This window comes from Stegastes partitus, unplaced genomic scaffold (assembly GCF_000690725.1).
Source record: "Stegastes partitus isolate 25-593 unplaced genomic scaffold, Stegastes_partitus-1.0.2 Scaffold1500, whole genome shotgun sequence".
NCBI classification, from domain to species: Eukaryota; Metazoa; Chordata; class Actinopteri; family Pomacentridae; genus Stegastes; species Stegastes partitus.
In genome coordinates this window covers 52,614-73,981 of record NW_007579231.1, presented here as the reverse complement: position 1 = coordinate 73,981, position 21,368 = coordinate 52,614, and the positions used below count along the sequence as shown (strand labels likewise).

The 21,368-nt window shown below is 40.8% G+C and overlaps 1 protein-coding gene across 3 annotated transcripts; it reads right to left on the bottom strand.

The window, feature by feature from the left end:
* Nucleotides 1–216: 216 nt before the first annotated feature.
* Nucleotides 217–13,507, bottom strand: gab3 (GRB2 associated binding protein 3). 3 transcript variants are annotated; one of them, XM_008300112.1, is made up of 10 exons: nucleotides 13,367–13,507; nucleotides 9,974–10,274; nucleotides 6,058–6,214; nucleotides 5,525–5,970; nucleotides 4,533–4,582; nucleotides 3,811–4,057; nucleotides 2,612–2,702; nucleotides 2,039–2,123; nucleotides 975–1,094; nucleotides 217–677 (listed from the first exon to the last, which is right to left on the bottom strand). In XM_008300112.1, the coding sequence occupies exons 1-10, from the start codon at nucleotides 13,436–13,438 to the stop codon at nucleotides 558–560; spliced, it is 1,689 nt and encodes a 562-aa protein (XP_008298334.1). In that variant the 5' UTR covers nucleotides 13,439–13,507; the 3' UTR covers nucleotides 217–557. The 3 variants fall into 3 exon arrangements, with proteins under 3 accessions (XP_008298334.1, XP_008298335.1, XP_008298336.1); XM_008300113.1 differs by having other exon boundaries at nucleotides 217–674; XM_008300114.1 differs by lacking the exon at nucleotides 13,367–13,507 and adding an exon at nucleotides 11,360–12,636.
* Between the last annotated feature and the right edge of the window lie 7,861 nt (nucleotides 13,508–21,368).

Sequence of the window (21,368 nt, the reverse complement as noted above, 5' to 3'; positions counted from 1 at the left end):
TATTCCACACAACAGTACCTTAATGAAGTGTCTTTTTCATCTTCCTAGCTGTAGCAGAAACATTAACCGATTGGTGTAGAAACTCTGGCAAACACAGACAGAGAGTGCAGACTGAGCAAAATGTTGGTATTATGAGAAATGAGAGATCATAATGAGGAAGACAAATATTTTAAAAAAAGTAATTTTATCATTAAAAAAATCTTCTTCACAGTCATATTATTTTACATACATTTACAGCGACGTCTTTTATTTTACAGTAAAGCAATATGATGCCATTTTCAAGATTTGGTAGATCCTTATGCTACAGTAATCATGTGAACAGTGCATGATCAGGCAGTATTTACAGTTCCCCTCTACTGAGAGTTAACTTAGTTGTAACAGTGCAATTTTGTGTTTACTCTATGCAGAAGAGCATAAAACCTCTTATTACTCTAGTAATTTTATTTCAATACTGTTTTTCAAATAAAGCCTAATTGCTGGTTTTGTTATTGGTCCTTATGTAGCTGAGTGTTCCTGATTTTTTTTATTATATTTTTTTCCCATCATGAATCGTCCAGTCATGTTTTTGACTGCCGGTTGTCTGTCCACTCCATTTTGGTGTTTAGAAGTGCCTGAGTCTTCTTCTCATCCACCTGCACATAATCCACTCTGTGCTCATCAGACAGGAACGGCTTCTGCTGGACACACAGAAGGGCGAGAGGAGGAGACAATAATGCGATGAGGTGAAGTTTTTAAAAGGGTTTCCAAAATGAACATGCTCCTGCTTCACCTCTACACACAATCAGTCACGTTTAACTCATTCTGCTATTCATCCTCGTGACTGCACTGTCGAAATCCTGATGTGCAAATCTTGAGGATCGTATATTTTTCATTACAAGTGTCGTGAACAAAAACATTAAATCCCACTGTTCTTGCATCAATTAATTCAAAGAGTAAGAGGGTTCATTCATGTCTCTTATCTAATCAAAGCATACCTTCTGCACAGGAGAGGGGGGTGCGGAATTGAAATCCAGTGACAAATAGTCAAGGTTTGGATTTCTCAACCAAGGCTGAACTGCTCCATCAAAGGTGAGACAGAACTGTTGCCTTGATTCCTGTCAGACAAAGAAATAGATGAGGACCTTGCATACACGTGACGGCGCCCATCTAAAAGGAAAGCTTCACTGGTGTCTCATTTACATTCAATACTTAACTACATAGAGAAGAAGAGGCCTGTTTTCATTTTCAGATTGACTTTAGGAACACACACACATCTAGAGACACAATGCATGATTAATACGCTTTGCTCTAAGCTGTAAAATGGTGTAGATATGAGCGATTTCCAAAGCAAAACAACCTAATCTCCTTGTTACAAATGTGCAATTACAGATAACTGAGGAGGACATTGTAGAAGTATGTAGTCACTTTCCACACCCACATCATGAACTATGTGAGATCTGAGCACATTTTTCCACTCACAAATCATCCTAGAATTGAGAGTGTTCGATTTTGTTCCTTTTTTAATGTTCTTTAAGAGCTCAGTAAAGCAAAAACATAGCAGAACGAAGTCACGTTGTTGTTACATACTGTTAAAGTTTAACACTAATTCAGCTATTTCTCCACACATGATTAGTATTAAATATATCCGCCCAAACACTCCAGTATAATTAGAATATAAAGACACATAGATTTACATCAAATTCCATGTTGGTTTGTTTTGTTTTTCTTAGAACCAGTTATAAGTGGAGAAATCAGATGCTGATACAAGCTACATGACAAACGGAGGTAAAATAAAGAGCTACACGAGGAGCATGCATTGACATCAGAGCTACTTTCAGTGATCAGTTATTAACAATAACGTTCAGGTCCTTTACCAAAGCTGGAGAAAATTAGATTCAGCTTCTTTTTATGCCGCTAAACCCAAATCAGATGACACATCTCTCTTACGTGGGCAAAGATTATAGTAGTTATTATTAAATGGGCACCACTGAGTCACAGTCTGTACGCTAGATATATATTGTTTGAAAAAATGTGTTTTTCACTGCATGGAAATTTTTACCATTGCAGACGAGGTTGTGACTTCATCTCTTGATTTGTCCCCATTTTCGAGTCTTCGTTCAAGAGGTGAACAGTTCTTGGAAAAGCTGCCGTCGCACAATAAAGAAAAAAACATTTTGAAAAAGGGGAGGAATTTAAGTTAGATTGCAAAACAGGTTATACGAACAGAAATAGACAAAATACAACAGCAAAGTATTGTGTCATCAAAATTTGCTTTATCCCATCATCAGCCAAAGATATATATAAAAAAGAGCTTTAATTAGATCTACTAACGGGCAGTCAGATAAGAAAATACATGACTCGAAACTGCTGTCACTCGCACTTCCAGGCAACATCTAAATCTGACTTACTGACGTTTTTTGTCATGATTGAGAAGATTAAATCTGCAGTGTTTGTATACACGGCTGTATAGCACAGAGCTCTCTATATATATTTGATTTAGCGCTTTAAATATAAAGAATATGCTGAATTTTGCTCAAATCTACAAAAAAATTAATACGTTAGTGATGTGGTCAGCCACATTTATGTGCTCTGCGTAAAGGTTCATAGATAAAGAGACTTTGTTTCATCTCACCATGATTCGGTCATGGCCCTGCTCAGAGGCAGATGAGTGGGACATTCTGTGATTGTAGAAAGGCCTCTCAAGTCAAGAGGTGGGGGTCGAGCTGTGAACAGGGAAAGGACAAGGGTTACAAGATGCGGTTGTGACTCTGTAATGTGACACGGAAAAGCTCGTTCACAGGGAGAAAAGATCAAAACTATCTGTATTTGACATCTGCATTAATTCTGTACTGACATTTTTCGTGAGTAAGCACGTGACAGTGTGGGAGCATGTGATCAAAGTCACAACCAGTTTCAGGTATGTTTTACATGCAGACCTTGTTTCAAGTTCACAGACACTGAAAAAAAAAAAATCTACCAACCTCCAGCCAGAATGAAATTATAGCTCAGTTTATCACAAAATGCCAAACATCCATCCATCCACCGTCTATACCATAGACTGTATAAAAGATGGACGTAGCAACTGGCCCTGAAAAATGAAGCCAACCCGGAAGAGTCAAAAACCTGCAACATCACTACGTCCGCTAGCTGCTGGCTCCAAAAAGCCCTGGCTCCCATAGACTTGAATTGGAAAAGAAGTGATCACAGATCACGAAATACCGCATTCCTACAGCTCAGGATTTTTTTCTTATTAGTTTTCATAGTCAAATCCAGAGATCAGTCAATCCATCTGACCAATTGCTGCTCCTATGGCTCCGCCCCCCTCTGACGATTTTTGCGTCACTGGCTCCAAAAATCCAAAATGTCAACCAGGAAGCAGCAAAACCCTGGCTTCATTTTCTCAGTGCAGAAACCAACGAGTGACGTCACGGTAGCTACGTCCATCTTTTATACAGTCTATGATCTATACACCGCTTAATCCTCACTCGGGTCACGGGGAAGGCTGGAGTCTATCCCAGCTGACTTAGGGTGAAGGCAGGGGACACCCTGAACAGATCACCAGTCTATCACAGGGCTACACTTAGAGACAGACAACCAAGCACACTCACATTCACACCTACGGACAATTTAGAATCACCAATTAACCTCAACATGTTTTTGGACTTGTGAGAGGAAGCCAGAGAACCTGGAAGGAATCCACGTTGCACGGGGAGAACATGCAAACTCCACACAGCGACCTTCTTGCTGCGAAGCAACGGTGCTAACCACTGCTCACCTTGCAGCCCATGCCAAACATTTAAATCATTAATCGTGGTCTGGAATGACTCTCACCTCTCCTCAAGCTGGGCTTAAGGTGCCGGTGGATTGGAGGTGGCGCGAGATCTCCAGGTGGACACAACAGCTGGCTGAGAGACGGGGAGGAGTCCACGCCGCAGTTTGGGGTGAGGAAGCTGAATGCCATGGGGCTCATGGGGATGTAACCATCACATTCGATAGCAGCAAGAGAGGGGGACGGGGACGCCATGGGGACGTATGACTCATCCTGGTAGCTTTGAACTTGTGTGGTATTTAAACAAGGCTGCCAAAAGACAAGGCATCATGAGATCAGGAAAAGTGCACGACACTGTCTTTGTAGTACAGGTGGAACCTTTGTGAATGCCACTGTGTGCATGGATTAGAGCATCTTTTAAAATCTTGTGTTTTTATTTAGAGAAATGATGCTCCCTCTTAAAGAAAATAAAGTTGATTCAATGCTAAAGTTTTTTTGCCAAGTTAGGTGTGAACACTGACGCCACTCTCGTGTCTGTGCGGTAAATACAAACTTAAGGGAAGCAGCGAGTTAGCTTAGCTTAGCACAGAGACAGAAACCAGGGGGAAGGAGCTTCAGCCAGGCTAGCCGTTTTCCTCGGTTTCTACTTGTTATGCTAAGCTAAGCTAACCCACAGCTTGTTTAAGATTCCTGATTACCTGAGTGTGTTATCAAACCTCTCAACTCTCAGCAAGAAAGCAAAACGTCCAAATAAATTGTGAAATGCTGCTGATGATCCTCTTACCAAATTGACACTTTGCCTCCTGTTCCTCATCAGTCTGCTGTCAGCGTCTCCTAAAAAACAGAATGGAATTTTTTTTTTTTAAATGACATTTGGTAATTAATCCATATGCAGCCTTATGTTACCCTGGTAAAAAATAAAATCCCTTAAAAACTGAAAAAATCACATTCAAAACCTGTAACAGCTGTGATAATAATAGAAATATATGTAAAATAATTACATATTTTTGAGCTGAGTTAAATACAGTAAAACAACGTCATTTTATGGTTACACATTGACATGAATGAATTATTATTTGTATAAAAATATTATTTTTGATGTGGACATCATGTACAGTTTTTTATTTGTGTGTTTGCATTATTTTTTTTGCAGTCAACTTGACAAACAATGTTTTTTTTTCTGTGATTTTACAAGATATTATCTGTAATTTGACAAAACAGTTCAAATGTTCGCCATCTTTACAATTTTTTTAATGTACAGCCTTTTTTCTTTAAATTAATGGCAAATACCAGTAAAATAAGATTTTCTGATGAGTTAAATAAAAACAAAAACGGTGTGATTTTTTGTCAAAAATTTAAAAAAAAAATAAAATAAAAAAATTACCATTTGTAGACAATATTTGTAGTTTTTTTTCCTGTAATAGTTTTTTGCTGTGATCTACCAGATGTTATCTGTAATTTTACAGAAACAGGGAAAATCTATAAAATAAAAGTACATTGTTTAAATTAAACACTACAAAACTTTTATTTTGTCATTATATATAGAATTTGTATATGTTTCATTATGTATGTTATTTTTTCATTATATGTAAATAAACTTTTGTTTTATTTTAATTAAAATTTTTACAGTGTAATAAAATTATAAAAATAAGAAATAAATAAATAAAAAATATTATAATGAAAATGATCTTAATCGCACCAGATTTATGTTTCATCTTGGTGGTTGCAGCTTTGTCAGCTTCTGCTCGGAGCTTTACTTTCACACTGAGAACTTACCTATTCTGAAATGGTCCAGGCTGGACAACGAGGTCCTCCGGGGAAATAATGCAGCGCTGCTTGAGAAATGCTGTGTACTCATTGCCCTCAGCCTGTGAGCTGCTTCATCACTTAGCTGCTCTGACAGGTGATTAGGCTTGGGTGGCAGTGGAGGAGGTGTTTGTTTATCGGCCGTTGCCTCAAATGACGCGGAAGAATAGGGTTTGTCAAACTGGAAGACACTTGTGGCGCAGTGACGCAGCGGAGAGGAAGAGGATGACGGCAAAGCTATCGGGATGCACGGAGCGCTGAAGGGAGGGTTAGTCAACCTCCCACTGGGGAAAAGACACGGACTGGGACTGACATGAGAGATGGAGGATGAGGAGCAGTCAGTGGAAATGTCCTTGACAGCATCGTCTGATGACTTCTGCTCCAGAGAGATGTCAGAGTTTGAAAAGCTGTCATGTCTACGGATATGGAAAAAATGAAAACATGTTAATCAAATATGAGCGATCATTTCAACTCGCGTCAGCACTTTTGCAGACTGTACATACCTACTAGTGCTCACACTCCCCGTCTCACACTGCGAGAGAAAGAGGTAGTCCAGCGGATGAGTGGAATCTGGTTGACTTGCTACAGACGCTCGGTCAGGGCTGTCAGGTGACAGCTGTAGGGAGGTGGGGGTCTGAGGAAAGCCTTCTTCTGAACTCTCTGTTGAAAAGAAGCAAAGACAAACAGAGAGAATGTACTTCTGAAATGTCACAACCGCTAAGGAGTGAAGAGAAACTGCAGTCATGCTGACAACTCGATGGTTTCTCCCAGCCTGTACTCACTTCATATAAACAGAGTAGGTGAATTTGAAAAGAGGAAAGGTGTTTTTTTTTTTTCTTTACAGGTTTGTTGAAAGTAGACACATGCAAGCCCTGTTCCCTCTTTTGTTGATATATTCTCTTCACTCTTTTAGTCCGTTTGGCCCTCGCTCAGAAATTTGTTTCATTCCATTTCACTCAAGGCCACGGAGTCAAGGCCGTCCCTGCTGAACCGTGTGGTGAAAAACGAAAATCCAAAAAGTCTTTGCGAGTTCGCATGAAACATTTGCTTCCCCTAATAGATGTTTATGTTCTCTTGTGGGCGCAGAACAACCTTTTATATTCCTTTGCAAAAGTTATGAGGTGCTGCCTCACAGAACTCTTGAGATCCAGGAAGGATCCACTGCTGCTGTCCTACATTCTCAGAAAAAGCAACACATCTGCAACACAACAGCAGTAATCTGTGTGTGGAATATCATTTTACACTGTAACTTGCTACTTGTGCGTGTTTTTCTGACTGCATATGTGCTTTGCAGTAACATGCAGAGCAGGATATCAGCAGCTTTGTGCCGTTGCTCTATCTCCTCCATGCAGATGACAGTGTTGTAACAGACCAGTCATAAAGTCCCGACACAAAATATCCCTTTTCTGCTTTCATTTGAAGCAACAGTAAAGCAGCACTATCGCCCTGGCAGCAGACAGTAGAGTGATAGTGAAAATTCAGACATTAAAAGCAATAAAAGTAATACTTGACGAGATCCAAGACAAATCGACTCCCAAAACAGGGAGCCAATACAAAAACACTCATTGTTTATCTGTTCATTTACATGCGATGTTAACTGCGGGGCTTCCTGTTGATCTACTGCTATCTCCTCTGATATCACAGCTGCACATGACGAGTAACACGTAGACTACAACGTTTTTAAATGTCAGAAACACTGGGTGCACACAGACGACGCTTGAATTTCCGATTAAATGTGAGATGACCTTTTGTATTCTAGTAATTAGACCATTTACGCTGCATGACCAAAGGATTTGTCTGAATTTATTTCTGTTGTGTGAAGAAAATGCCGTAAAAATATTAGCAGATTTTTTTTTTTCACACGGACTGTTTATAAAAGATGGACACAGCCTCCAAGTCTAAGAAGTGAAGCAAACGCATAAGTGCTACAAACCTGCATTCTTTCTAACAGCCACCAGGGGGCAACGCCTCTGGTAGCAAAAAGAAATCCAACTGTATGTGAAAATCGATGAGAAAATGCCCCTACTTCTCACTTCATTTATTACCCTTGTGAATATTTACCGAATAAGTGTATGGTCTCAATTGCTAGTTTCAAGTCTCCTTCAATACAGCATGATGCTCATTTAGTAAATTATTGTACCATTAGAGTAAAATAAACAATACAGCCAAATTCCAAATGCAAGACTTCCAAATGATAGTCCACAGACCAGTGAGTGCAATCACCTTGTCTACATTCATCGTTTATATACAGTTGATGACGATTTCTAATACATGTCAGCTTATGTGGAATTTGTAAATTATTTGGATTTTCTATCCATTGGATTGCATATGGACGTATGCATGAGATCATATGGGTTTTTTTTTTTTTAAAATTCACCTTTGTGTGGTAAAAGATCAGTCGGGTGGTTTGCTACAGTCATCAGCAAATTGTGTTGGGAAATTAACAAAGTATGACCTCAACTCTTAGCGCAATTACCAGGGCACTGGATTTGTTTAGTGCAAACGTCATCCTATGTGGTTCATTCTCCACCTGATGTACATTCATCCGGTGTAGTTTCGGTATGACTTGTTTGTTTGCATCATCCACACCCAATGCTGCCACCTTATTCTCCATATTTCGCTGATATGACGATGCATTGTTTTTTTTTTTTTTGCTGATTTTCTTAATAAAATGTTAATATCAGATACATTTCAGATTTTTTTGGTTTGTTTTTGTTAAATTGCTACAATATTTACTTGCTGTTGTTGCTGTTGCTTGTGCTAATTCTGTGAAAAGTGAACCATGTATGATTGGAATCAAGTGGTTGAAACCACAGTTTGAGGACATGTTTGTGTGTGGCTCTAGGAGCTCAGTTAAAAAGACAATTATCAGCCTGTCTGATCGACCTTAAAGGGCCACAGCTATGTGGAGAGCACACTGTGTTCAGCTGTTTATTTCTATATGTTTTCTGGCTAATCCTATGTTTTTGAAGTCCACTACTACAACTTCAAGTGCTGATCATTCAGGTGCAGTGTATTTAGCTTTTCTTCCTCAGGTGGTTTTTAAATCAATACAATACCAGTTTATTTATTATAATTGAGTGCATTGCTTTCATCAATGTTCGTGGAAGCTGGTATTTTTTTTTAGATAAATGTGTGAACAGAACCCAGCGTGAGTTATGGTTACAGCAGACTCACACAGTTTCTCAGTTAAAGATGGAGTATGAGATTGTAGTCCAATACACCTTTTGTCAAATTGAGCGCATATCTCTTTGTGGGCTGCAAGCTGGTCTTTGTACTCAGCCCTGGATCTTGGACCAATCCATGCAACACGATTCCATCCAACCAGCAACAGTTCCTGCTCATGCACAAGCCGACTACCTGCACAGAGCAGCCCTATGAATCCATACACATTTTCCAGAAGACTGGGCAAACTCGATTTTTAAAAACTGCCTCTCTTTAATTTTTTGCACTGGATGGATCTGGGCAGCAGCTGATGCCCAAACTTATAGAGCTGGTGTGAGAGACAGCAGTAACCGCTTCTCTCCTCCCTGTTTCCAGTGGAAGATGTAGAGTAAAAAAAAAAAAAAGCAGGTTTTAGCACCGCAGGGCTCTGTTTCCCCCAGACAGACTGTAAGACTTCCATCCTCCACTGGGCTCCTCTGCGCTGCAAACACATTTGCTGCTGGTGCTGGTTCGGCCTCCGCTGGGGAAAGGATGTCGTTTACAGCCTCTGTGGTTCTTCTGACTGGTAAAAACTAGCTAACAACTAACTCTCAGTTCAGTTTTTACTCCATGATGTTTCGGATGCTGTGTTTTTGTGCGTGCGTGTTGTTCATTTGATCATGTTTCATAGCGTTTGTTTTGCTTCAGCTAAGAGACAGACGCATCCTTTGTAATTCCACGCCTATAAAGCTGGAATGTTTCTCTTTTGGTCAGCTAGCTCAGTAGTTAGGGCTGTTTATATGGTAATGCACATCCATGAAATTGGGGTTCAAGGCCTCTGAAGGAGCATTAAGTACAGGGTGTATTTGTTTGGCTGTTCAGTTCAAATATAAACAACTCAGTATGGCTTACTCCACGTGTAGAGCTGCACTTTGAACATGTTTATAGCAACATACAACCATAAGCTTGAGGAGTTTAACCCTGAAGAATCATTTCAGTTATCTGTAAACTGCAACCTTATGTCTGAAACCTGACTAGCCTGTGATGCTTTTACCATAAACCATAAAACCCCAAACAAACAGTTTGCTCTGACCTCGAAAAGTTTTGCTTTTCAGATGGCCACTTCCTTTGTGGGGATTAGTGACACCACATTCAGCTTGAATACTTTTTCATTTGCAATCTTAAGCACGCCAGGCATATTTCAGAACTAAAAATCTTACCAAGGGCAGCTTTAACACAGCCACATTTCAAACCGAAAAGAACTTCAGTATTTACCTGGATCCTCCAGGCTCGCAAACTGGCAAATCTGACTGATGCTACTGATCCAGCTGTTCATCTCCTCCTCAGTTTTGGCCACCAGGTAAAAAATGCGAGACGACGTCTTCACCACAAAGAGGTGCTTCCCATGGAAGTCTCGCTTTATCCGAAGCTGCCCGTTGAGCATTTCGACCTCACACTCTTTCAGGTCAATGGTACGTATTGGCTTTTTGGAGTTTTTGCTTTGGTAGTATTCCAGCACATCAGGATTACCGCTCATGCGACCTCTCCGAAGCACGAACCAGCGTTTCCTCCACGCCTGCAGGCAAAAGGAACAGACAGTTTGTCCTGGTGTCAGTTTAGACATCCACTACATTATTATTCATTTTAAGCACAGTGCTTCATAGTTCTAGCTGCAGCATCTCCCTGTCCCCCACCTCCACCATTTTATTAGTCATCACCAGTCATGAGAATCTGATCACAGCTCCTGTGCACAACAGCTAACATCGCAACTTTAAACTCAATTTTTTGCTTTTGTTATGGTCAGTAAGCGGAACTTTAACTCACATTTCCCAGAAGTACAAAGAAGAGGAAGTTCACTGTATTTAGCAGAAAATGTCTAACACAATGAAAGAGGTATTTATACAGTACTTCACTGCTTTATACTGAAAACTTAGTACTGAAACTGTCCTGAAAGGTATTTATAGCTCCAAAGATCTGCTTGCAATAAGTAACGCCTGAGCGCTTACTGCAGAGAGAGTGCCATCCTCGTCATGAAGGTGTCAATTTTCAAGAATAAAAATAGTACAATAATATATAGTATAATAATAGTATACTAATATAATATATATAAAACCTAACAAGAATAACAAACCTGCATATGAAAATGGTATCATTTCACACTTGGTTTTGTGGTTTTGTGTGCTTGTTGGGGTGGAGCTTCTCCTGATATTTTTATTTTTTTGACATTAACACATTTTCTGCATGTGGGTAATGTGCTACTGCACAAGTCAGTTGGTAATTTATGTGTTCATACCAGGAAATGGTTAGACACGCCACACTTACTGCCAACAACCCTGCCAAGTTTAAGAGGAAACCGTAACTAGACAGATGGCAATTCGATCCTATAGATGTTCTGAATATGAAAAGTTTTTACTCTCTAAAAATGAAGCTGTGGTGTCCATCCAAGTGAATCAAAGAGAAGCAAAATGTAAACACTGGTCAATGTTGCTCTTTCAGAAACATAGAAAGCAAAGAAATATAGGACATTACAGAAAATGTCACTTTTTAATTAAGGTGGACTTCCAAGCTTTTCTTATATTACCTGCGTGTGAAGGCCAATATTTAATCTTCTAAAAATGACTATCTTACATTTATTCGAAGTTTACATATAAGCCTGCTTACTCCATTTTTCCAGCCCTTTTGACCACATCTCATGATCTTCCTCATCATCGGATGAAGCTTGCTTATCTGCCATCATGTGACCTAGGAATGAAACTTGGCGACAGCTGTGCAAACTCTCCAGTAAATGGACCTTGAGCTTAGATTATTTTGGGGGGGTTAAATATTTTCAAGATAAAAAAACAAAAAGCCACGTGTGTACTGGGGTTTATATTTACACCATTTTAAACACAACAGACCTTTGAGCAGATAGTTTGACTTAGATAGTGTAGACAGAGCTGCAAAAGCACAGATGTTACTTAGCAAGCAGCTAATGGAATTCAGTCATTTTTAATTGTACTATTTCTACATATGTACTTGTCTTAAGTGGAAAAAGCCCAGGATAAAATGCTATTCTCAACATCTCACATGTACTATCATCAATGAGATATTAGCTCCCCGTAGCTGCAGGAAAAAACAACCTCTGAGCTGTAAGCTACACGCTGAAAATTGCAAGTTTTGCCGAAGATTTACAATCACGCAATAAGGCAGCCCTACTTGCTTTTTTTGGCAAATTTTATGACACCGCTTGACTCCCTTCACCAAAACAATTCCCCTGTCACTATTTTGCACCATCACTACATCCTGGGCCTAGCACCGCCCAAAACGACTGTGATTGGTTTAAAGAAAAATAAACAATCCAGCACGAGAATGAGGCGCAGTCAGACCGTTCTACAGCTCTGTGGAGATCTGGTCTGGAATCTACAAGGCTATACTTTTGCTACACATGCACATGGCTTCATAACACAATTGGCTGAATGTTTCCCCGGTTTAGCTGTCACAAAGCAGACGATTGTTTTTTTTGGGGGGCGGTACATGTGTCATACAACCGCTATGTTTGGCATTCTCCCGTGGAATTCTCCCATAGATTTCGATTTAGGAGTCTTTAAGCGGCAGGTCTTTCCCTTGTAGCGTCTCTGGAAACGTTTCTGTTGCTTTCAATGTAACAATTAACCTCAGCAAACACAATGCAAGCACTTGTGAGTATAAGGGCCTGCTTTAACACACAATATCCCATTAAATGTATGTTTAAGAAGGCAGAAAGTGGAAATGCAAGGACAAAACCTAATCCAAGTGCTTCTGTTTCTGAGCAACACAACAAGTAACAAAACACAACAAACACATCTGCGCACACCCATGGTGACATTTTCCCTTATACTGCTTAACCACCAAAGATAATTTTGACGGCGACAATTAAAATTTTCATGCCACCACCTGATATTTGAATAAGGCAAATACCTGTCTGCACAACTGCCTGAGAAAAACAACTCACAGCATCAACTGGATTTGCATAGCGTGCTAAAATAAGTTTCTATTTCCCGCCCCGAACCCCCAACCCCATCAACGCACGCCTCCACCCACCCTTTCCTTGCACTGACTGTTGACAAATGTCCCTCCACCTCCTTGCTTCGTACAGAGGAAGTACAAACAGCCATCATACAGCTGGCTATTTCTGCTTGTCGCTTAAGTGTCTGACTGCCGCTGACATTACTTCCCATGTTTCACAATACTCATCACACAAACACATACACAGAGCAAGCCCAATGTTATCACATGACCCCAACAACCACAAAACAGTGTAGGCTTGGATGCTGTTCGTGTAAGCAGTTATGTATAGGAAAACATGTCCACGTCTGTCTGAAGTCCATCTGCAGTTAGTGATACATATTCTGATTAGAATAACACATAGCTGCTCTAAGTATGAAACGCCTCCACCAGCCGACACACAAAAGTAAGCTGTTATGATAGAAATGAGGAAGATCATATGAGGGAGACTGAATTACAGTTTAACAAAAGCATACATTCAACTGAGTATGTCTCTAAATCCTCATTCCACATCATAACACACACACTAACACACACACACATATACACACTCTCACACACACAGGCTCAGCAGCACAACCTGGCATTCCTCCTCCTGGCAGAGGACATACAAAAGACAAGTGTCCGATGTGTACTCCTACTCACAAATCTCTTTAGTTTTTTCTCCGGAGGGGATTTAATGAGCCAGCCCGTGCAGACCACATCCCCAGCACTCATCTTGACTGCAGAGCGTGTCGTCCTCACGGCCGCCGCTGCTGCTGCTGCTGCTGCTGCCGCCGCTGCTGTGAAACTGAGAACAGTGTGAAGCATATCCTGTGTTCTGGTATTCAGCTCAGCCAGTCCAAAAGGAGGAAGTAAAGAAATTGATCAGAGCAACACAGAGAGAGAGAGACAGAGCGAGAGAGAGGGAGAGAGAAAGAGAGAATTATGTGTTTAATGGACAGAGCTCTTTGCCAAAGAGGAAAAACACAACACGTAATAAGATTTGATGATTGAGCCTGGCAACGTACAATATGTAGAAGCGTCACATGCTGTTGGGAGATCTGTGATAAAGACTGTAGAGATCACCCTGCTGCTCTACTTGATGCCTAAAGATAAACTAAAACATGCTTACAAGCACGTAAGCTTTCAAAAAAGGTAAAGACTTCATATTAATAGTGGCATTAAATGTTCATGACATGAATTAAATTATATACCGGACAGGTTTCTAAAGTAAAATATCTTTGTTATTTTTAGAGCCCTACTTCACATTTGGGAAACATGGAGTAAGAAAGGTCGCACAGGCAAACTGACATTATCTTCAAGCTCACTGGAGTTTATCATAAATGCTGAAAATATTTAACAAATACTAGAAAATAATGGTAATTTTCCATAATTATTGTTCACTTTCTAACCTCAGTTCTTAATGAGATAATGTGTATTTTTGTGTAAAGGTGTCAGATATATTACATAGATATAATTAGGGTCCGAGCACCCAAAAGGGTGCGAAGACCCTATTGGAATTGCTCGGGTTTGTTTATTACTATTATTCATGACACGCACACACACAAAATTTGCCACACACATCAGACCTGGTGAAAAATTTTAGAATTAGGGGGAAAAAAACACACCTCAATAGAAAAATGGCTCAACAGCGCCACCTAGAAAGATACAAAAAATGGGCCCCCAAACATATTTTAACGTAGAGCCACGAAATTCGGTTCGTGAAGCACAAAAAAGTCTCAAGAACACATATCCGAAACTCAACAGGAAGTCGGCCATATTGAAAAAAATGGTGGCTTTTGGCCAAAAATTACCCTTTTTTGGCCATTTTCAAACTCTATCTCCTCCTAGAGGGTAAGTCGTAAACATTTCAAATTTGGCCAGCACAAACTACAGGATGTGGTGATTAAAAGTCATTAAAATGCTCTGCAAAAGTCTGACAGCATGGAAATGGCGACCCGTGCAATTTCGATCAATGGCCATTTTGGCCATTTTTGCAGTGTTTCCGGCATTCAACGGAGTCCTGTCGGAAGGCCGTTTTACCTACATCTACAAGATTCGGTGGGTATGTGCAGCAGGTCAGAAAAAAGTCAATCAGCGCCGAGCCCTAAACCCAACAGGAAGTCCGCCATTTTGAAAAAAACACGGTCAGAATTTTGCGATTTTTGCTCATTTTTGGCCATTTTCAAAATCTATCTCCTCCAAGGGGGAATGTTGTACACACCTGAAATTTGGCCAGCACAATCTACAGGACTTGGTGATTAAAAGTTATTAAAACGCTCTGACGGCGTGGAAATGGCGGCCTGTTGATTTTCGCCAAAATGCCATAAAACGCCATTAAATGGGACGTGCTGTGTAACTGGCCTGTACGTGTTCCAATCGGCCTGAAACTTTACACGTGTGCTCTGAGTATCAGCCAGAGCACGTTTCTGCCACGGCCAACATGCACGCCGCTGCGGCTCGCCACCCAACAGGAAGTGGCTCATAACTAGGCCGCACGTGCTTCTATCTGCCCCAAACTCGACACGCTGGATCAGTGTCCTGCCCGGAGCACGTTTGCGCCACAACCCGACGTGCGCAAAGGCCGACAGTCGTACAGTGAGGACCCGTCCAATGCCGCTTGCGGCTTTATTTGAAATAGTTGCTGCAGGACTTCAGAGGTGCTTTGATTTGTGCATGCTTTCCACCTGCAATGCCCAAACAGTGGGAAGTTCTAAGTTCTGTACAAATCCTGTGCTGTTACTGCCCACTGTGCTCGACACATCTCAGAAACTATCACAGTGACACGCTGCTGCTGCCTAATCTGTAACAGCTATGTTCTGTAAAAAGTGCAAAGTCTCAACACATCAGTGTGAGCCCTGTTTGTTCTCTAAGAGGGGCAGTGTAACGGTCTACATGGCAAACTGATGCATGTCTACTGCAGTATGAACAGAACTGCATCTGCATTCTGCTTTCAAAGTTTGCATCCGTCATGTGGAAGCCACGAATTTGCCTTTAAATCTGCATCTTTTCTCACAGCTAGCCTCTCGTCCTTGACTTCTTAAGCCTGGATTATGTTTTCCGTACGAACATGACGCATGGAAATCAGCACTAGCGCGGCGTCTGTTACCAAACTACAGGGGGCAGTGTGTCGCAAACGCAGGTATATCACTGTGCTGAATTGAAGTAGAAGAAGTTTGGAATTGTTTACATCGGTTACAGCACACACTCGTAGTTTACGCAAGTTTGCAGTAAGTACGCCGTATTTAGTACAAGGCTAATTCCATCCGTTTTTAGTAGTTTGTTTACTTTTCTGACATAATTATTAATAGACTCATCTCATCTAGAGGGAAATTTGAGTCAGTTTCCCTGAGACTCAGCTCAACTCTCTTGAAATCCTAGGGATATTTAGGCTTCCCCCTGGGTCTCCACTTTGCCCTTTGGTGCTCTTTTTTGCCTTAACGTATCTGTCCCGTAGGTTTTTTCCAGATTTTCTTCACCCATTCCTCTTCTTTACTGAGTGTGGCCATAAATTCACGCCACAAATTGCTCGTCACACGGCTATCACGGTGATCCCTGTGTGAGACGAATTATATCAATGCCTGTATTTTTGTAGGGCTGGACCCAAATATCCGAATATTCGGTCGTGGTAGTGGTATCAGGATAGCACCCCCCTGACCGAATATTCGGATATTCGACATCAAATGGGCCCGAATATCAGAAATTGCTATTCGGACCAGCCCTATGTTTTTGTACCGCTGCCATTAGGAGCTCCTGTTCGTCCGCCATGTTTTCCATGCGTCTTCATCCGCATTGTTACAAATTTTCAGAGATGCGCAACGCTGAAATGTTCCACATAAAAGGACCGCGTGAGGGGGCGTGGCTGCTAAAATGACAATTTTTCCGCACAGAGCCGCGTGGATGTGTCAGGCATAACCCAGGCTTAAGTACTTAAGTCAGATACGTCCTGTTTCAAAAGACCAAGATAAAGACGGCCAAATGTCAGAGTTGAAGCTTCAAAAGAGCAGTCCGCAAACCAACGCATGGACACAGTTGCTGCCTCCATCTTTTCTGTACAGCTTGTGGGTAGTTTGCACCTCTTGTCGATGTAAACCTTCATATGACTAATTGCTTGTTCTCTCTCTTTTGCCACAGGATACTGTTTCTGAGACAGCAAATCAAAGAACTTGAAAAGTTGAAGAATCAGAATTCTTTCATGGTCTGAGAACTTCTGGTTGCGAGTCGGAGCGGGCGTCGGGGGGTGATAGAGGGGGCGGGGAGACCCATTGCACATAGTTGGAGGCTGGAGGAAAAACAGTTGTTCAGTTCCTCTTGAGCCCAGTCTTAACACTCACACACAGGAGCTGCAGCCGGGTTGGCTTTGGACCGTTGGGCTGTGAGAACCAAGAGGGCGGAATGAAGAGCTGTGGCGGGAGGAGGAGGAGGGTAAGGAGGGTGACTTACAAGACTCCGTTTTGTAAAAGCCCATGTTGTGGGAAAAAAAATGTAGATTTCCTGTAGATGTTATTATCTATGTTGTAAATATGTTTTGTAGATTGAAGCCATGGAAAGCCATGCCTATCAAAGCTTTTGACATCCAAACTAATCAACGCCAAGGCGGCTACGTTCATTAGCTAGCCTTTCCTTCATGTTAACTTGTCTGCAGACTTAAAGCTTCATTTTGTCAGTTCATAGATCATTGAACCATTGAGCATGTGTGTGTGTGTGACCCGCATGGAAACGGAGGAGGATGTTTGAAGCCATTTATTTACACAGACGCCTAGCATAACACACAGGTGTCAATGTAGTTTGTTTCTTTCTTCAAATCTGGGTGAGCTGATAATTTTGTCTAGATTCTTTCCCTCCACCTCCTCTGGGTGAACTGTAACATGTACTCAGGCACGGCAAACATCCCCTCTGTGCACATCCACCGCAACTGCCCACAATGGTTCAGTGATCTGTTTGCAGCTTCTGGTGGCCCTGCATTTCCCAGTCTGAACAAAACAGTGCCTGGTGGTGTGGTGGAGCGAGTGATTGAAAAAATTAAATATGAGATGTGATGGCGTGCTGCATTGGACCATTCCCACTACCCTCCCTGCCTCAAACTTCTCCCTCCTTGTTTTTTGTTGTTTCTTTGTATTCCTGCTGTTTTTTTGTTTGTTTTTTGTTTTTTTTCCCTTTTGTTCCTCTCTCCCACTTTTCATGTGAGGTGGTACCACTGGTTCATTCCTTTGTACAGTCGTTAACAGTGGAGTTTTAAAGAAGAGGACAGAATTTTTTTTAAAAAAAGCTTTTTTTTATAACAGTTGTAGTGATAAGCAGTAAATCACAATGATATCCACGCGTTTTCATCAGCACCCCAGTTCAGGAGCGGTATTACAGCCACAGCGGGTCAGAGGCGGGTGTACATGCAGCACCTCTTTAGTCGGCGCAGGGCAACGTGAGGTCAAAGGTCAAATGTGAATTGTATGTATTGTAATAAACATGTTAAACTAAAACGAGCACTGGTTATTTTGGTTCATACGCTAGTGGCTTGTTGAAAGTCTTAAGCCTCATTGAACCTGCAGACCCCTCCTCCCTCCCAGGTTTTTCTTTTATCCTCTTCGACCAACAGCAGGAGATCTTCAACAAGCATGTCACACACAGGGTTGTTTTTCTAGCACGTTCCATCCCTCTCATTTGTTTGTTCCCCACTGTTGAAGAGCAGGGTCCTCAGCTGCAAAGGCCTGTTTATTTACCCCCACCATACTATCTATTGATACCAGAACTTCACCACACATTCAGTAAAGGTGACCACATCATTGCTTTGCATATTGTTTCCTGAAGTATACTAACAAATGAAAAAAAAATTGTCTCTCCAGGGCCATGTTGTTCTTTGGTTTTTGATGGACCCTTGAGCTTCAGTCTCTTGTCTTGTTTGACTTTACTCAGACGTATTCGGGTGGTTTAATGGTACGAGAAGCCTGCCGCCGGTTAGCCACATTTGGAAAAGATGTACTATTGGAAAATATATTAATGGGAAAGTAAATCAGAACAGGAAGGACTTTGAGTATACAGTCTTCCTCAAATGTATTCAGACCCTTCCAAAAGGCAAAACTCACAATAGTCACTCAGATAACCAGAAACTGAAAAAAGTAATAAATAAAAATTTACTGAATTATAATTTAGTGAAATAAGACATTGCTTTTGAATTGTGGTTGAAAAGAATAATCTAGAAAAACAAACAAAACTGTCAAATGAGAGCACTTTGCTGATGAGCAGTGAAATCCAAACACCTGTCAACAGGTGCAGAGGTCTGATTGAGAGTTACAGAAAACACTTGATTGCAGTGATTGGCTCAAAGGGTTGTTCAACAAAATATTAGTCTACAGGTCCCATCATGCTTGTTTGCTTGTTGTTGTTTATATATGTATTTCTGTTGAACCACAATTCAAAAGCAATGTCATGAGTTTCATTCAATTTTTATTTATTGTTATTTTTGTCAGTTTATACTTATTTCAGTGACAGCTGTTTTTTTTCCCCTTCTTTAATGAGAGGGTATGAATACATTTGAGGACGACTGTATTACCTGAAACTCGGTCTTTTATTGATGCGTTTATGATCAGTTCTGTTCATAGAGTTTCCTCCACCTCTACTGACCCCTGCTGGTGATTTGGTTTATTGCATGGCACCACTTAAAGAAGTTATCACCATAAAGATAACTTGTCTTGCTGGTTTGTTTTTTTAGGGTAGAAGTCCATCCATCCATTATCTATACACCGCTTAATCCTCACTAGGGTCACAGGGAGCTGGAGTCTATCCCAGCTGACTCAGGGTGAAGGCAGGGGACACCTGGACAGGTCACCAGTCTATCACAGGGCTACACTTAGAGACCAAGCACACTCACATTCACACCTACGGACAATTTAGAATCACTAATTAACCTCAACACGTTTTTGGACTGTGGGAGGAAGCCAGAGAACCCTGAGAGAACCCACGCTGCACGGGGAGAACATGCAAACTCCACGCAGAAAGATCCTGGGTGTCCTCACCGGGACGCGAGGCAACGGTGCTAACCACCGCTCCACCACTAACCACTGAGCCACCTTGCAGCCCAATGACAAAAACTCTATTTTGACAGATTATCAGTGTTTATGAATGTTGTACACTGATGAAAACACATTCATTCAATATTTTTGTTGTGAAAACAAAATCTATGTAAAATGGCCAATACTTTTGTTTTTATTAATTGTCACCAATGATTCTAATTTTAGTTGCTTTAGTAGTTTGAAATAAAATAATTATTAATTGTGCCAGATTTTAATGTTATTTTTTACATTAGACATGTAAATTTCAGCAATTCCCCTGAGGTTTCCACCAAAGGGATCAATAAAGTTCTATTCTGTTCTATTCTATTCTATTCTATTCTATTCTATTCTATTCTAAATATATTTTTGCAATTTAATTTACATTTTCATTTATTTCAAAACTACTAGAGCCCCCCAGGGTGCTCTGTTTTCTTTCCACAATAGATTAGATTGGTTAATTGATTTCAGATCGGTTCTAGGTGTGAGTGAGTGTGAGTGTTTTTCTGTCTTTCTCCCCTGCAATGAACTGGGAACCTCTCTAAGGTGTGGTCATCACACAGGATATGCTCATATGCCTTGCAGCAGGTACAAGCAATGAATGGGTGTTGTCTTGTTTACTTCTGAGTATTTGTATAAAAGGCTCCTCTCAGAAGAGGCACTGCAGACTATAAACTGTGTGTAGTACTGGTCTATGCAACATACTTAAACATCAACTAAAATAGGAGAGGAGTAGTAGAAAAAATACCACTAATAGTAATCATATTACTATAGGCAGTACTACAAGAAGTTCTGGTAGGAGTGGTATGTTTATATCAGGCAGACCCCGAATTTCGATGAAATTGTTCAACTTTCACACTACTATAAGATCAAATAAATCGTAAAACACACCAGACGCACATTCTACTAAAAATACACACACAGACAGATGCACAAACACAGCAACGCAGCAGCTTGTTTTCCATGAAATTCTCTTTCATTCTGGGGGAAGTACACTTTTAACTTCTCTTCCCAGTAAGAACAACGTCCCACCGATCATGCATATCTCATTGCCTTTTTAACGCTCTGTGAAGGGAACTATGTAAATCTGCCACTCCCATTCCACTTTCAGATTATTCATACTTACATTCATCAGCTGTATCAAAGTATTGCAATGTGAAATGCGATTGTGTGTCATCTCAGTGTTTAGGCATCTTATCCCGAATGTGGCTCTGATGTTCACTTAAGTTGCTGCAAAGGGAAACTCTTCATTTAAACAAAGGAGGTCAGGATCCTTCTGGTGGAACTGCCACCAAGGGGCTACAGGGCCCCAATATTATGTGTCTGCAGCGGAGGAGGCTGCAGTTTTAGGATTGTAGTTGTAGAACTTTCCTTTCTAGGACTGCTGTTTGTTGCCAACTGCCAATAACTGGAATATTAATTACTTATTACTTATAAAGTAGTAAAGGTTTATTCCACTCAAAATACTGCTTTCTGTACAAGTATGTATCGTTTGAAATGTTATTGTACTTTTATTGTTCTTTCTAATCAACAAGATAGGATTTTCATTGTTTATTTAAACTATTTTTACATTCTGTTCAAGTATTTATAGTTTCAAATGTTTATTGCCCTCAAACTACGAC

What these genes read in the sequence shown, in the direction of transcription:
- gab3 (XM_008300112.1), bottom strand. Translation starts at nt 13,438, where the DNA reads ATGAGTGCTGGGGATGTGGTCTGCACGGGCTGGCTCATTAAATCCCCT. An exon ending in GGGAGTGTGAGCACTAGTAG is followed by an intron (nt 5,971 to 6,057) that starts GTATGTACAGTC and finishes CCATATCCGTAG; the next exon opens with ACATGACAGCTTTTCAAACT. An exon ending in TCACAACCTCGTCTGCAATG is followed by an intron (nt 1,095 to 2,038) that starts GTAAAAATTTCC and finishes TTTGTCTGACAG; the next exon opens with GAATCAAGGCAACAGTTCTG.